General features: G+C 36.3%; 1 protein-coding gene across 7 annotated transcripts in view; it reads left to right on the top strand.

Annotated features, from left to right (window-relative positions):
- The window catches only part of ESRP1 (epithelial splicing regulatory protein 1), a 59,914-nt gene that overhangs the window by 38,785 nt on the left and 8,496 nt on the right, over window positions 1–12,633 (top strand). For 3 of the 7 annotated variants that reach the window (XM_049854563.1, XM_049854562.1, XM_049854561.1), the window contains exons 14-15: window positions 8,302–8,452; window positions 11,922–12,031. The exons of 1 other annotated variant lie outside the window; for it this stretch is intronic. In XM_049854563.1, the coding sequence (XP_049710520.1) occupies window positions 8,302–8,452; window positions 11,922–11,996 (226 nt within the window). In that variant the 3' untranslated portion in view covers window positions 11,997–12,031. Of the gene's footprint in view, window positions 1–2,567; window positions 5,204–8,301; window positions 8,453–11,921; window positions 12,032–12,633 lie in introns of those variants that run through there. 3 more of the 7 variants (XM_049854564.1, XM_049854565.1, XM_049854567.1) reach the window with 3 other exon arrangements.

Genomic DNA, 12,633 nt, shown 5'->3' with positions numbered 1-12,633 from the left:
CTTTTATACCCAGGGCCTGAGCACACAAAAGAATATTGTTTGCCCCGTTGAAGGTTAGCATGACAGTGAATAGCTTCTGGTTGTTTCAAAACAAACTGATACAAGTTTATTTTTTAACCATGTTTATTGACAACATACTCTTTGAGATATATTGACAGCATATTCTTTAAGGTTACCCGTGCATACAATTTTTTTCCTCCTGCTATCATAGGGCTGTAAGTGAGTGGCACTATAATCGTGGCAGTGTAAATGAATCACAAAACAGGAAATCTATAATGGGAACAATTAGTTTTTAAGAATTAATATTTTAATCCACAATAAATAAAAACCATTGCTTTACATTTTACAGGGCTTGTATTCTTCCCCCTCTAAATCCTTTAGTATAAACAAATCCAGAATTGAATTATTTACTACATTCTGGGACTCAACGTATTTTAAATATTTGATTCTTTTTATTTGTATTCAACTTCAGGGAGGTAGCAGTTTATAAAATCGGGGGAGTGTTATTAGTCTGGGAGCTAGGAGACCTGAGTTTTAGTCTCATCTATTCTAACTGGGACAAGTCACTTAACCTTTCAGGTACTTATAAAATGATGGGATTGGTCAAGTTTTTGGGGTGCCTTCCAGCTTTGATTACCTGTGATTCTAACTTGGATATATGTATATGATACCTCATTTATTTTTTAAAATTTTGTTTAAGCAAGAACTAGCTTACTTTAGTAAACTCAGATTTTACTTTGGCAAAAGCAGTATTGTTCAAAATTAAAAGAAAATATGTACACTTTGTTTTGTGTTAAGTGGCCCAGTAACTAATCCATCTCATCCCTACACTGGTTATATTATATTGTGTGCCCTTTCCCTACTATCTAGAGTTTTACAGTAGGGAGCAAGAACTTCAGGGTTCTCATTGCAACTTGTAGCCACTGTTAATTACATTTGTTTGTTTTGCTGGGAGTTTTTAAAACATTCATTAATGCTATTGAAAATATTCTTTGTTCTACCGGGGAAGAACAATAGGGAGAAAGCCCTGATAGTCATCAGCTGGCAGTGTTTTGAAGACTTGAAAAGGCTCAGAAGCACTGGTAATTGTTCATGGTTGAGCACTGTGTTGGGCACCTAGCCCCCATCCCAATCTGTCACCTTCTCTGGACCCTGTGACAATTGCTTGCTGGTGGTGTGCTCTGGTTCTAAGGAAGCTCTTTGTCTCCCTTTCTTACATCATCGGACTGTCAGGAGTGGAATGCAGTGTGACTCTGATTGCCTGGTGTAGTTCTCGTGCCTACAGTATGTTTGCAAAGTATCCAGTTTCACCATTGACTAGCTATCTGGGTGTTGTTAAAAGAAGGAATCTTTTACAAATAGTTTCTCATCACAGTGAGATGGGAATGTTGATCTTGAAGCCCCAAAGGTACAAGAAACTAACACTGGTGGTTTAAAACCTTGTATAATTTTGGGCCCCTGCCTGTAGGTAAATTTTTTTATACAAGCAGTTTTAAAGTTTGAAATGTGCTCATTGTAGGTCTAGAAGTATAGTGAGTAAAAGTAGACTTCCATTGTAGATACCTCCTACTCCAGAAGTAACCACTACTATCCATTTGGTAATGTGCATACCTCTGCAGTGTGACATACTTAACATGTAGTATCCACGTGCTTGTTGTTTTTTTCTTTTTTTTAAAATTAAACCACTCTGTTGTTGACTTCTGGGGAATATCCATAGATTTACTTCATCCTTAAAACTTCCACCTGTTGTCCAGAGTAAAAATGCATCATAATTTAGCAGTTCCTTTATTTGTAGAAGACATCTAAGTTTATTTTTCTCTATTAAACAAAATTCATATTGATCCTTAAATACTTCATTATATTTCTATAGAACAGTTTCACAGACGTGAACATTTTGAATTGAAGGACATGTTCATTATATTTAAATTAATTCTTCCAAATTAACCCTTAATGTACTCTATGATTTTAATTTACATTTTCCAAATTCTAGTGAAATTATCAAACATGGGTATTCTGTGCTCTTATTTATAGTGCTAAATTTGCAAAGCAAATTTCAAAACAAATATTTACAGTTTTGGAAGAATACCATTATTTTCTAACATGGCATGACTGTAGGATATTTGAGGCTATTAAAAAACTTACTGACATTTATTTCTAACTTTAGCAGTTCACGTATATTTTGGCCTACTTTCTGGTAAATGGGAAAGTTGTAGATAGCATAAGCTAGCCTTAAAAGGGATATTAATCAGAAGTTCTAGAATTTTGAGTCTCTCTTTTTAAATTAAAAATTAAAAACTCCCTGCTATTTATTATAAAATGCATTAGTTTGACCTCAAATTAATTCAGTGCCTTAACATGAAAACAGGGCTTCAAACCTGTTCTTTTTGGTTTGAACCCCTACTGAGAATTTGTATTTTTAACAGGTTCTCCTGAAGTTATACCTAAGAATCACCTGGGAATCTTGTTAAAATATAGATTTTGATTCAGTATATCTGGGGTGGAAATGAACTAACCAGTTGGAAGCCGTGCTTGAAAACTTTTAAAATGCTGTGTTTAAAATTCTGTAGATAGAAAGGGCCACATAAACCAGAGACTACATCAGCCTGAGACCAGAAGAACTAGATGGTGCCCAGCTACAACCAATGACTGCCCTGACAGGGACACAACAGAGAATCCCTGAAGGAGCTGGAGAGCAGCGGGACGCAGACCTCAGATTCTCCTAAAAAGACCAGACTTAATGGTCTGACTAAGGCTAGAAGGACCCCAGAGGTCATGGTCCCCAGACCTTCTGTTAGACCAAGACAGGAACCATTCCCAAAGCCAACTCTTCAGACAGGGATTGGACTGGACTGTGGGATAGAAAATGATACTGGTGAAGACTGAGCTTCTTGGATCAAATAGGCACATGAGACTGTGTGGGCGGCTCCTGTCTGGAAGGGAGATGAGAGGGCAGAGGGGGTCAAAAGCTGGCCGAATGGGCACGAAAAGAGAGAGTGGAGCGAAGGAGTGTGCTGTCTCATTAGGGGGAGAGCAACTAGGAGTATATAGCAAGTTGTATATAAATTTTTGTATGAGAGACTGACTTGATTTGTAAACTTTGACTTAAAGCACAATAAAAATTTTTGTAAAATTCTGTAGACTTATTTTATAATGGGTATTGCTTTGAGAATGTAGTATTTTCATCGTAAGGTCTTGGGTTACTTGAGGAAGATTTAAGGTCAAAACATGAACCAAAGGATTGCCTTTTACTTTGCTGTTCATAAGTTTTTAGCAGTCTAAACATGGATTTGAAACAACATCTTGAAAAGCAAGTGAAATAAAAGCAAGAGGGTTTTTTTTTTGTTTTTGTTTGTTTTTTTATCCTTTCCCCCTTGGAAGAAGGTTTCAGTTACTCAGTATCCCAGAGCTTATCCTAGAATAAAAAAGAATTACAAGGTGGAACATCATCTAATTTAAAGAAAGATAGATTCACTTAGTTAAATGTCTTGTACGTAGCCTTGCATTTTGTAGTACACCTAAATATAACAAGTGAGCTAAAAGGGATGGTGGAGGTTTGACTGTTTCCTTGAGTGATAACTTTATTTGCATGTCCATATAAAATGTTTATGGTGGCAAAATAACTTTCCTGAGATAAGCATTTCTTTTAAAAGTAGCTTATTTGACTCCATAGCAGTGGTTTTATTTCCAGCTAAGCAGTGAATATGTATCTTTAGCGATATTGAGACATTATACAATGTCTAAGGAGCCCTGGGGGTGCAGTTGTTAAGCACTCAGCTGCTAACTGAAAGGTCACTGGTTCAAACCTACCAGCCTCCACATGAGAGAAAGACGTGGCAGTCTGCTTCTGTAAAGATTTATAGCCTTAGAAAACTCTGTGGGGCAGTTCTGTTCTGTCCTATAGGGTTGCTATGAGTCAGGATTGACTTGTTGGCAATGGGTTTGGTTGTCTTTTTTTTTTTTGTATACATGAAATGGAACTGCTGGGTCATATGATAACTTTTCCCAAAATGGCTTCACCCTTTTACATTCCCAACAATGTATGAGAGTTCCTGTTTCTCTACTTCCTTTCTAATTGTTCTTGTCTTTTTTTTTTTTTTTTTGCTTACATTTCCTTAGTGACTGATGACGACGCATGCGTTTATTAGCCGTTCATATATCTTCTTTGAAGAAATGTCTATTCAGATCCTCTGTCCATTTTTTAATTGGGTTATTTGCCTTTTTATTATTAAGTTGTAAAAGTTCTTTGTATATTCTAGATATGAGTCCCTTACCAGGTATATAACTTGCAGATATTTTATCCCATTTGGTTGGGTGTCTTTTCATTTTCTTAATGGTGTCCTTAGAAGCACAAAAGTTTTTAATTTTGGTGAAGTCCAATTTATCTATATTTTCTTTTCGCAAACCATTGGTGTCATATCTAATGCAAGGTCGTGAAGATTTACTACTATGTTTTCTTCTAAGAGTTTTGTAATTTTAGCTCTTATACTTTTGTATGTTATCTGAGTTAAATTTTTTGTATGATGTGAGGCAGGGGCTTAAATTCATTCTTTTGTATGTAGATATCTGGTTGTCTCCAGCACTGTTTATTGAAAAGACTATCCTTTCCCTCACTGAATTGTCTTGGTACCCTGTTGAAAATCACTTACCTCAATTTTAAGAGTTTATTTGTAGACTCTCAATTCTATTCCACTGATCTATATGCCTATCCTTATGCCAGTACCAAAATGTCTTGATGACGGTAGCTTTGTACTAAATTTTGAATGTGAAAAGTGTGTCTTTTTACTTTGTTCTTTTTCAAGAGAATTATTGACTGTTGTGGATAGTTTGTGTTCCCATATAAGTTTTGAGTTCAGCTTGTTAATTTCTACCAAAAAAAGCCACCTTGAATTATGGTAGTGATTGCACTGAGTTTGTAGATCAATTTGAGAGTATTGCCATTTAAAGAATTAATAGTTTTCCATAAATGTGGTCTATTTTTCCATTTGTTTTAGATTCCTTTATTTAACAATATTTTATAGTTTTCACTGTACAAGTCTTGCACTTCTTTTGTTACATTTATTCCTAAGTATTTATTTTTCTCGCTATTCTGAATGAAATTATCTACTTAATTTCAGGTCATTTATTGCTGGTGTATAGAAATGTGATTGCTTTTTGTATATTGATTTTGTAACCTGTAACATTACGGAAATTATTTATTAGTTCTAGTAGTTGTTTTTTTTTTTTCCCCAGTATTTCCTTTTGGTTTTCTACATATAACACCTTGTTTCTGAAGACAAGCTCATTTTGCCTATATTCTGTCATATATTTTTATTTAATTACTCCCGCTGATTCTTACTGTAATAATCAGTGAAAGACATTAGCATGTAGAATTTAAGTTGATGGGAAATTCTGGTTCTCATGCACTATCAGGAAGGTATATAGCTTATTTAATTTTCCTTTTGGTGCCTTTTGCACAATAGTAATTAGTGAAAATTAGTGGGAATCCAAGCTGTGTTGTATTTAAGCTTCATCCAAATAGGTACTATTATAGTTGTTGAATATAATTGACATGTCCTTGGGTTTCTAGTTGTATGGCTTTTTATCCTGCTGTTATTTCATCTTAATTGTATTTTGAAGGTACTTGAGACCCTATATTTTATTACAGAAGATCCTTGAGGCAAAGGGAATAGGATATGCTAGGATAGTCATGAAAGCAAGTTGTATACTGTAGGAGTGACTTGACTTTCATAGCTAGTATGGAAACTCTGAGTAGCTAGTAATGAAATATATGTAGCGAGGTAGTATTTGAGGCTCCGAGTATTTGACTCAGCATCAGGCATTTGACATGAGTAAATATGGTCTTTAAATGAATGGCAGTTGTATAGGGGAAAGCCTTGAACTAAAAGTTAAGAAATCTGGGTGGTTCTTCTGGTTTGTTGAAGAGCTAACTGGGTGTGTGAGCTTTGGGAAGGTATTTAACTCTGAGTTTCTGTTTCAGCCTCTTTAAAAATGAGGAGGGGTTGCTGACTGACCGTCCACTCAGACCTAAAGTTCAGCATTCTCTTCTGCTCTTGTAGTTACACATAAATTGACCTTAATCTTTAAACAGCAGTTTGCAGCAGAATCACTTGGAGACCTTTCAAACATATTGATATAATAATGTCTGGGTACCAGTCTCTTCAGTTTCTGGTTTTTACTTTGTTAACGTCAGCTCTGGGTGTACAGAGTTGTCAGAATGCTCCCTGTGACTCTAATATGCAAAAAATTGAGGATCACTGCTTTGGAGACTTAAAAGGTAAAGGGCAGCTTGATGCCAAGTAATACTTTCAGGCTCCTAGATTTTCAGAACAATGATATAGGGCGGGATTTATGGAGATGGCAAGAGAGAGATAACATAAATGATAGTACTTTATGGTTTATGGAAGACTTTATTATCTTAAATAATTGAATCTAAAGGACAACTCTGTGAAACAAACTAGGAAGGTGCTATTATCCCCTCTTAGCAAATGAGGAAATTGAAATTCAGTGATTTGTTCAAGATTATTATGAAGAAGAAAAGGTTGGGACTAGAGAACACCTTGTACCTTTTCTATTAGTCCATCAGTTAGGGGATTGTGTAGGATAGATTACAAAAGATTTTTGTAGTATTTACAACTATGTCTGCTAGCCGGAAGTTCAACAGTCCGAATCTTCCAGGCGCTCCTTGGAGACTCTATGGGCAGTTCTACTCTGTCCTATAGGGTCTCTATAAGTCAGAATCAACTCGACGGCAACAGGTTTGGTTTTTTTATTACTTGTTCACTTATTTGGAAATGGGAATTTGTGCGTCACTTAATGTCCATGACACATTCTGAGAAATAGGACGTTATATGATTGGGGTGTTGTACGAACACCATGTTATGGGTGGGGAAGGTCCTTTCAGGCATTCACTTCCAGAATAATGAGTTTTCATCCATATTAAAGTTTGCTGGGGCAGATAACCTCCATCTACAGTTAGTTTATCTAAGGTTTCAGCAAATTCTGCTGCCTTTGTGTCAGCAGTTGCAGAGTTAGCACTCACTGTCACATTATGCAGGGGAAACGTCTGAAGTGCGTGAGCCACCCAGAACTAGCGCTAAATGCAATGTCAGAGTTGATCCTGCTTTTTCTTTAAGCGTCTTGGACAAGCTTTGTGCCTTAGCGGTAATCATCAGTCTGCTGAGAGACAGTCCACTTTTGTGATTGGTCTTCAAGTCATTAGCAATTTCTGATATAGGTCCCTGTCGCATTTTCATTAGCCTTGTAGCTTTCAGTGAAGCCGATCCTTTAACAGACAATTTTTTCTTTGCTTTTGAGGATCTTTGTGATTGTTGAGTGCGACATGCCTAAAACTGCTATGTCCTGATCTCCGATTGGGATTTCTGAACTCTATTATAATGGACCTTATGCAGTGCATGACTGTACCTACTTAGATAATAATAACAAATTAAATAAATAACTAATGTTTTGAGTTTTCGTTTTGTTTTAATTTCTCTGTTTTTGTTTTTTTATTTATGAGGCTCTGACCATCGATTGTGGTGGAAAACAGATTGGGTGGGGGTCAGAGCTGAAACTAGTTGTGTAGTTAGTTAGGTGTTCACTTGGCTTGTGCTCCTTGGAGGTAATTGCTGAAGATATATCAGGGGGACGGACCCATTCGATAATTTTCACCTCATCTTATGGTGATCAATTTAATTTGCTACGCATCCTTTCCAACCCCTCTCCCCCTTTTAGTCAGCGTGGGAGAAATGACTCATGGACCCTATTCTTAGTATTTTGCTTTGCTGCAGGGTGGTCATATTACCGTGATGTTCATTTGCTTGTATATATGGTAGAACAGTTTATCCTTTGCGAGCAATCACTTCATAAACTTCTGGTGTCTGTGGCTATGTTTCTATTAGTCCTTTGTATTCCTGCCTTTTCATACCTTAGTATTCTTTGTAACTATCCAGTTAATCATCAATGAGCTGGGCTCTGGCAGTGGTGCTTTGTGGTTGAGTGACTGTGAAGCCTTAATTCTCTCCTTCCTCTTTTCTTTTCAAATCTCAAAGATTGCTGGGTCTTTGAGAAAGCCTTGCACTTAACTCTGCATTAACCTCTCTAATTTCCAACTTTGGCTTTTGTGGAAATGTGGGACAGAACCACTATGGTGACCTTACCTGTCTTGGGTAAGATGGTAACTAGCTCTGGGAAGTATGAAAAAGATCACCTTGAAAGTCTGTTTTCCTTAAGTAACTTATGTTTTTAAAGTAAATATTCAACATTGTCATTCCTATTGGTTCACTGTGCTTTCTCTCCCTTTAGCCCCCCAGGTTCGCCTAATAGTCTTGGCTACTTCCCTACAGCTGCTAATCTTAGCGGTGTCCCTCCACAGCCTGGCACGGTGGTCAGAATGCAGGGCCTGGCCTACAATACTGGAGTTAAGGAAATTCTTAACTTCTTCCAAGGTTACCAGGTCAGTAGCTTGAAGAAGAAAAAAATCCTCAGTGCCCTTATTACTTAAGTTGATTTGTCTGAAGAATGTAGCCAGGAAAGAAACAGATTCTTTGAAAGTCACATGTATATATATGCTGATGGATTTGCTTATGAAGGCCAAAAGATCTGGAGGCAAACCCAGGGGACACTAGTTGTGTGAGTGCTAATTTCTAACTCACCTCCTCACAAGGTGAGGGCTTGCTTGTGCTGTCTTAATTCTCGCAACTCTGATCTGTTAGCGCTTTATTTTGAAAAGGGAGGTAGTTTGTAAAAGCTCTTTACAAATAGGATTGGCTGAAAAGGAATTTTCCTCAAAGTCTGTATCATAATCTTTCCCTGAAAAATACTTAAACACTTGAGGTGAATATTTACAAAGTGCTTAGAGGCCTCTGCCTACCTGTGGGGCCCTCTGCCTAACCCATAGGGGACTCAATAAATCTTTAGATAGAAACACTTTAAAATGAGCTTCAGGATATCTGGTGAGAAATTACCTACTCTTAATTCTAGTGAATCAAACATTGTGCTTGGCAATTTTTTCTACCACTGCCTGTGTCTGTCAGTCAGCTGTTTTCTGTCTGAAGCTGAAAAGTGAGAAGTTTCTTGGGAAGACCTCTTTGTCAGCGAGCAAAATCTCTTCATTGCCGTCTCATACAAGCAGATACTTTTCCTTCTTCGAATCACATAATTACCTATAGCTCGAACTCCTTTTCTTCAGTGTCTCAAAATAAGTAACTTGCAGTCTTTTTATTTTACTAAAACCCAAAATTGTCCTCTTTCCTCCTGGAACTGAACTTTGAGTCTTTCGAGTTGAGAAGCTGTTACAGGCCTAACAGTCAAAAATTAAAATAGCCTTTGTGCATTTATAGGAGCCCTGGTGGCACAGTGGTAAAGAGCTCAGGCTGCTTACCAAAAGATCGACAGTTTGAATCCACCATCCACTCCTTGGTAACCCTATAGGGCAGTTCTACTCTGTCCTGGAGGTTCGCTATGAATTGGAATCAACTCGACAACAATGGGTTAGGTTTTTTGTCTGTCCGCTGAGGCAGTTTCACTATTGGAGTGGGTTTACAAGCTTGGTATACATGAATCGTGGAGGATTGTGATTTAAGCTAAGGTTATCTCAGTGGTGATGTTATGTGCCCCAAACCTACCAATTGCCATCCTTGTCTTAACATAAGACATCCCTTAACATAAAAGAGATGGATATTTTCTGACAAATAAAGACAATCTCTGGTCGATAGTAATACTGCTTGGCTTAGCACGCTCTTACTGGAAGTAAGATTTTTCAGAGGTCAGTATATTCTTGGCTCTTCTCTAACAATTATGCTGCCTATCAGAAGCCTTTCAGGGGGTAAAATGTTACTTTCCAAACTTAATGTCTGAATCATTAGATCGTCGTTTAGAAAGAAGTAGAGACTTCAGCTGAAAGCTATTATTATAAAGGCTGTTTAATCTCATGGAGAAAACAGTTTTGATTATTGTATTTTATTTTTCCTTCAAAGGAAGTGTCAGATTTAGTGGTTAGCTTAATTCATTTTAATTTGTTTCGACCAACCACTATTCAACTTGTAAGTTCACACTGAATAGAATTAAGCGGTTTTACCCATAGATTGGTAATGGGATTGAACAAAATTGGTCCTATTATTGAAGGATGTTATGGCTGTGTTTTGTGGGTATTTACCAAAAGCAAGTAATAGGAATTATTTCTAGATTTATAACTAAAAGATTGACATGCTTTAAAACTGAGATAAAAATAACATCAGTTTATAGCCATTTATCTTTTTAGCAACTTGTGGAGAATCATTCAAAGTTGAAAATAGAGTTACCTAGTAAAACTACAAGCATATAGATAAAAAAAAAAATTATTACCTCCCAAGGCATTTATTTGGCTTTTATTTCCGAAGTGCTTGGAATTTATTCTCCGAATCAGCAAGTTAAGATTATCTAGGAACCTCAATTATTTATAAATATTCAGTATACCAAATGGTTTTAATATCTTCCTTCAATAATTTAAGCAGTAAGGTAGTTGAAAATCATGCATTCAAAATCTTTTATATCTAACCTAGTTTCATATCACTCTTACATTAAGGCTTGCCTTCTTGTTATCTATTGTTTCCTGTTTTGGTCATCTAGGTGATAGCCACTTGGTATAGGGCTTGAAATTCTTTAGATGTGGCTTCGTTTGTCACAAGACAGTAAAATCCGTGGGTGCTTTTTTTTTTTTTTTTAAGTGTGTCTACAGTATTTATCATTGTTGCTAATCTAATGGAAGGTATGACTTTGATTTCTGGAATGTTCTAATATTTTATTATAAATTATCATGTTAGTCATATTCAATTAAGAAATACTCAGGCAATAGTGGTTGAGTGAATGAAATCTCTTGACTGCCTAATTTTCAAAACCACAATGTCTTTTTTTTATAATCTTGATGTAATAATGGCATATGTCCTTTAATAAATATGCTATATTTAAATATAATTTGGGGGTGTATGTGCCCTCTGCCTTTAGCAAAATTCCTTCAATAAAAGTATTCCAACTTTGTATTTTTTCATACTTAATTTTCTGGGTAAAGCCAAAAAGAGCAAGGCGTTATAAAAAGAGGAAAATTCTGATGGTTAAAGCAAGATGGTATCAAATCTGCAATCTTGTAAAGTAAAAGTATCCAAGTTATCCCCATTTTTATAAATGAGATAATAGAATAAGGACTGAATTTATGAAGACAGACTACATGAAAATACCTGGTGTGAGCGCATCATTCTAGACGCTAAGATAAACTATACATATGTTTTAGTTGATTGGCATTTGGGTTTTCAGATATCTTTATATAATTGCTTTTACTTTTTCATTGGCTCTTTGCCTTACCTTTCACTTTCACTGACAGTGGCCTCACATTTTCAATAAGCACTAGTTTTTGTTTCTCCTCAAAGTACTAACTTTAATCATTGGTTCTTTGGGCTTCTTACTGGTAAGATTTTTACTCACTTCCCTATTTAGATCATTAGATTGCTATTACAAATATAATACTATTCAAAATTCCTTGTTTGGAGATCCTCAGGTAATGAGCTTATCTTAAAATACCTTGCAAATAGTTGGTGCTCACATGATTTATATCCAGTTATATCTATGGTATCCTGCAAACTGTACTATTAGCAAGATCTGAAGTGTTTGGACTCTTAAGGTATTGTGATATGATGTCTGTTTTTACCCACATGTTCAATCTGACTCCCATCCTCAGAGGGATTTCAGTGGTATTTAGACGTTCAGTATGGCATGCTAAGGGAAGTCTTGGGGTTAGCAGTTATGACCGTGGCTCATACCAGTGTTTACTTGTTTTCTATGGTCCAAATGTCTTTTAATATTATTGGTAGATCTATTCAGTTGAAATACTAACCATCCATAGTGACAGCTTGTCCATCTTTTGATCCTGTTCATTTTAACTTGCATTTTAGTATGCAACCGAGGATGGACTTGTACACACAAGTGACCAGGCCAGGACTCTACCCAAAGAATGGGTTTGTATTTAAGGGTCCCAGCAGTTAGACCATCCTCAGAAAAGAAGGTAAGGCTATATACGTAAACAGTTAAATTAAAAAGGCCAAAGCAAATAGGGGTCAAGAATCTGAACATGTCTTAGATTCCATGTTTTCTTAAGTGTGATGTAACAGTGTCAGAAATCCTAGAAGGAATGGAGACTGAAATGAAGGTAGTCATCTAAGTAGATAGTATCCAATCAATGTTTAGGGATGACAGTTTTGTGTTATTTTGAGGTAAGGGGAAACTTTTCCATTTGAAAATCATTTGCTCTGTTTCACATGGGCATACAGACTCGGGTATACTTTTAAATGTCCTTCATCCCAAAGCTATTGTAAGGTTTTTGTCGCGTGTCTTTTTTGTCTTCTAAAACTAAATCTAGAGGGAAGTTATCTTGATAATGGTTCTTTGAAAATAAGGTACTTCGTTTTCTATTAATCCACAACCATTTCTGAAAGGATATGGGCATTCTGTGTGAAGCTCCTCAAGAGACAGAGTTGAAGCGAAATGTTCAGGAATTGATGTGGCTTATATCTTCATTTTTTATTTGGGGTTTGCTGGCCTGTAATTTTCAAACTTTGTTTACATTTTGATGGTTAAGGACCCTGTGGGATTCAACCATATGTATCC

This window comes from Elephas maximus, chromosome 15 (genome assembly GCF_024166365.1).
Source record: "Elephas maximus indicus isolate mEleMax1 chromosome 15, mEleMax1 primary haplotype, whole genome shotgun sequence".
In the NCBI taxonomy this organism is placed as follows: Eukaryota; Metazoa; Chordata; class Mammalia; order Proboscidea; family Elephantidae; genus Elephas; species Elephas maximus.
Note: the sequence above shows the minus strand (reverse complement) of the source record. Positions and strands in the feature narration are given on the sequence as shown.